This window comes from Gavialis gangeticus, unplaced genomic scaffold (genome assembly GCF_001723915.1).
Source record: "Gavialis gangeticus isolate Ggan-Ray unplaced genomic scaffold, GavGan_comp1, whole genome shotgun sequence".
Classification (NCBI taxonomy): domain Eukaryota; kingdom Metazoa; phylum Chordata; order Crocodylia; family Gavialidae; genus Gavialis; species Gavialis gangeticus.
Window position 1 is genome coordinate 11,287,769 of NW_017729016.1, and position 3,977 is coordinate 11,291,745.

The 3,977-nt window shown below is 46.1% G+C and overlaps 1 protein-coding gene across 3 annotated transcripts in view; it reads left to right on the forward strand.

The window, feature by feature from the left end:
* Window positions 1–3,977, forward strand: part of VWA3A (von Willebrand factor A domain containing 3A) — a 102,274-nt gene that overhangs the window by 69,225 nt on the left and 29,072 nt on the right. For all 3 annotated transcript variants that reach the window (XM_019512847.1, XM_019512848.1, XM_019512846.1), the window contains 3 exons: window positions 766–892; window positions 1,510–1,607; window positions 2,873–2,935. In XM_019512847.1, coding sequence (XP_019368392.1) covers window positions 766–892; window positions 1,510–1,607; window positions 2,873–2,921 — 274 coding nt within the window. In that variant the 3' untranslated portion in view covers window positions 2,922–2,935. The remainder of the gene's footprint in view (window positions 1–765; window positions 893–1,509; window positions 1,608–2,872; window positions 2,936–3,977) is intronic.

Sequence of the window (3,977 nt, forward strand, 5' to 3'; positions counted from 1 at the left end):
CTCTCCTCATAGGGCCTGCCCTGCTGCCCCCTGATCATGCGAGTATACCACATTTTCTCACATACCCTCAAATAAGACATGTACCTTGTTTCTGGAATGCACCCACCACATTACTACATCTCCCCCATCCATACCCTTGTTATAGGATAACACTTGCCAAAAACTAGTGCCAATTGGAGGGCAGTTGTATTTATGCTGGTCTGTGCTTCCCTCTGCTTCCTGGCTTGGACAGAGAAGCTGACAGCTGGCTTGTAGCACAGTGTCTTTGTCCCTCTATGCCTCCATTTTGTGAAGTTTTGGTGAAGAAAATTAGTTTCCCTGCTTGAGAGGGCTGATTTCTGGGGGGGAAATGTGTGTTGTATGTGAGTAAATATGGTAGTTTACATCTGAAGATGCTGCCAAGGGATACAAACTTGTGAAATAACTTACAACTGCCAACAAATAAGTTATGTGGCAGACCTGTAATTCTTTTCAGTACATAAAAACAATGCTAATTTTCCTTCCAAGTCTCGATTCCAATCTTTAGCTCTATTGTTATGTTGCCACCTTGAGCCTTAATCAAAAGAAACCAGCTGTTGGAGGCTGTGATGAATAATTATAATTATTTATTCCCTATAGCTGAAGAAGATTCTAGAAATGATGTAGGTATTTATTATCATACTTGTCAAACTGCATGCCTGCAAATACATGGGGCCCTAAGATTTAAGCTCTACTGATGTTTCTCTAGTGACTATTATAGGTAACCAGCTACTTTATTGTTAACAGGGGAGCTAATGAATTTCTGAAAAAACTAGCCTTGCATGCAGGCGGTCGCTACCATCGTTGCATTGGAGATGTGGATGGGCAGTTAGCAGCACACCGGATGTTGACAGAAGGGTTTGATGATGAAGATGTATGTTCCACAGTTATTTCTATTGTGTTGCTTGTTGCAATGTATGTTTTTCTACCATCGTTAACATACCTCTTTTTAAAAAGGAGGTTATTTTAATCACTTGGAAGGGGAGCTCAGGGAATATGTTTGGGATCCAAAGAAGAAAAAAATTAGTCTGGCTATTCTGCATCTCCTCGCTACACTGGTGAGGTGAATGAAACCAGGGAAGGAACATAAAGTTGTAATAGAATGTGGAAATGGGATTTGGATCTGAGTAGACCTCAGGTTTAGCAGGTATAGTTACTCTCTGCCACCACCATCTATTTGTTTCATCTGTTTTATGCCCCTTTACTGTCAGGTGCCTGGGGCAGAGATTATCATTATAGTATGCATGCGCAGTACTTGGCCCACCGGGCCCTGGTTTGATTTGCAGCCTATATGTACTACTGCAAAAGAAAAGAGCCATCTCAAGCAGAATTTGCCGTTGAATGTGTTATCTCCCTGCATAAACACAGGATCTCATGTGTTTGCAATAACCATGGGGAAGTTCAGCTTTTTGATCCAATTATTTATTTTCTGTCTGAAATAGTAAGCAATAGCTGCAGAATAAAGTTGCAATATTTTAATTTGTTTTTTAGGATCCAGTATTTCCTTTCTTTGAAGGAGATGATTTAAAGAAACTTGCTCAAGAAGTAGCAAAAGCCAGAAGTTTTTTAATACAGGCAAAATCCTTTAGGTGCGTGAGTCTCAAGGATCTTTTGATAAATAGTGTTTGTCTTTCATAAAAACAGCCACAAAAAGGGTTCTTAGAATTATTAGATTTCCCCTACGTTTGACCTTTCAACTCATAATCCTGTTATGGGTAGAGAAGGGACATCTGTACAGGCTGCTTCCTTTAACCCGGGACTGTCCAAAGGCAACCCACAAGTCACATCCAGCCCCTTAGCAGCTAACCTCAGTTTCTGGGGCTCCAGGTTCAGGCACCACTACCCCTGCCGCTCACCTGCTGCTGCCCCCCAGGTCTCCAGACTCTTCCTTCCTCCTTCTTGCTCTCTTTCTTACTCTGTCTGAGTTTATCTTGTGAATTATGTTTGCAAAACTAAAAGTGTTAATGCATGGCACTCCATAGATGCATTTACATGAGACATTTACTGTACAGTTGACTAATTAACTGTGCAGTAAATTTTTCAGGGTCTACACATGTGCCCCTATTAGGGTGCACAAAACTAATAAACTCAGCAGCGTTTTTTCCTGCGCAGCAGGGCATGTGTAGATGCTGACCAGCTGGCTGGGGCGTGAGGGCGCTTCAGTGCCAGAGCTGCCTGCTACACAGGCCCTCTGCAGCACATTGAGCCCAGCTAGAGTAGTCCCTGGCTGGCAAGCTGACCCCCGGTGCCCCCTGACAGCCAGAGCTGCTCCAACTGAGAGCCACATACTGTACATGAATAAACTCTGGAGCTAATTCTCCAGTTATATGCTCATGGGCGCGTGTTCAAATGGGGTGCACCCAGGAGCAAAAAAAACTCTGGCGCAATAAGTTCCAGAGGTTATTCACGTGCACTAATTGCATGTGTAGACCCTCCACATGGCACCTTGAAAGGATCTCAAGGCACCCCAGGGTACTGTGTCACCCTCATTCACAATCATTGTTCAGTGCTCTGTAGGTAACATGATCTTTCACAATGTTATTACACAAAGCCTTGTACTACTCTAAGAAATACTCAAGTTCTTTGCATTCAAGTCCAGTGCAAACCAATTAAAAATAAGGAAAGTAGAACTGCACTGATTCTTATCCATCTATGATGTTATCCTTCCCAACAGCCAATCTGCAATCAAGTTCTGACAAACATGCATGGTAAAGGCTTTAAGATGTGTAGCATGACCAGCACTGATGTCACACAGAGACATGGTTATCTGAGAGAAAATTTTAGCTAACTGTGTACCTTCCTTTCAGAAAAGCTGCTATAACAATTTTATGCTATCTCTTTTTCTATCATATAGATTGCTATTAGAAAAATGGAAATTAGATCAAAAGGACAAGTCCCTTTAAGAAAAAATACTGAGGTAAGCAGTCAGTAAATATTAGTCATTAATTATAATGTGGTATTTCAAGTAAGATTGCAATATTTTCCAACTTTAGAAAGACTCATTGCTTAATGCAGATATTAATTGCAGCTGCTATAGTGTTTCGCTCAGCTAACTTAATAGCAGGGGACAATAAACATAGATTAAGAAATAGAGATGTAACGATGTGGCCAGGCACTGGGGGCAGCTGCCACACAGAGGCAGCAGTGATTTCTCAGTGCCACTGTGCTGCTGGCGCAATTGTGTTGCTGCTGTGGCAGCTGTTTTTTTTCCCACCATCCCCCACCCTCCAAGTTGGCACCTAGGGTGCCCTCACTTGCCCTCCTGCCACCAGTCACTATGTTCACCAAGGGCCAAGAGCCCCAGATTCTGTATCAAGTCACTCCTCCTGTGCTTCCCAAATTCTGGTGGCTTGTCATTAGCGTGGCAGGTCAGAGAGGTCTGATCTGGCCTACAGGTTATATATTTGACACCTCTCATCTAAGTCTAGAACAGGGGTCAGCAACCCCTGGCACGCGTGCCGAGCGTGGCACGCAAAGCCAGTTTGGTTGGCATGCCGCGGCCCGCCCTGGCTCCAGGTCGCTGCTGCCAGCGACGGAGCCTGGGATGCTCCCAGCAGGGCTTGCAGCATCCTAGCTAACTGCTGGGAGCAGCTCGGGATCCCAGCTGGCAGCAGCTCCCCAGAGCCGGGGCCGGCTGCAGCCGGGAGGCTGCAAACAGCTGCGCTGGGCTCCAGCGGTGGGGGCAGGGCCTGAGGCAGCGCAGCCCTGGTCTCTCCTCTGCTCCTGGCACGGAGCTGTGGAGCCCGGCGCAGCTGTTTAGCCAGCCTGCTGCTTGCTGCAGCTGCCCAGAGCATGGGCTGGCTACAAACAGCTGTGTCAGGCTCATCACCTCCATGGTGGGAGCGGGGAATAGACCAGGGCTGCGCTGCCTTGGGCCCTGCCCCCACTGCCTGCTTCGAGGCGCGCCTGCACACACTGGTGCGGAGCTGATGCCAGAGCCCAGCACAGCTGTTTGGAGC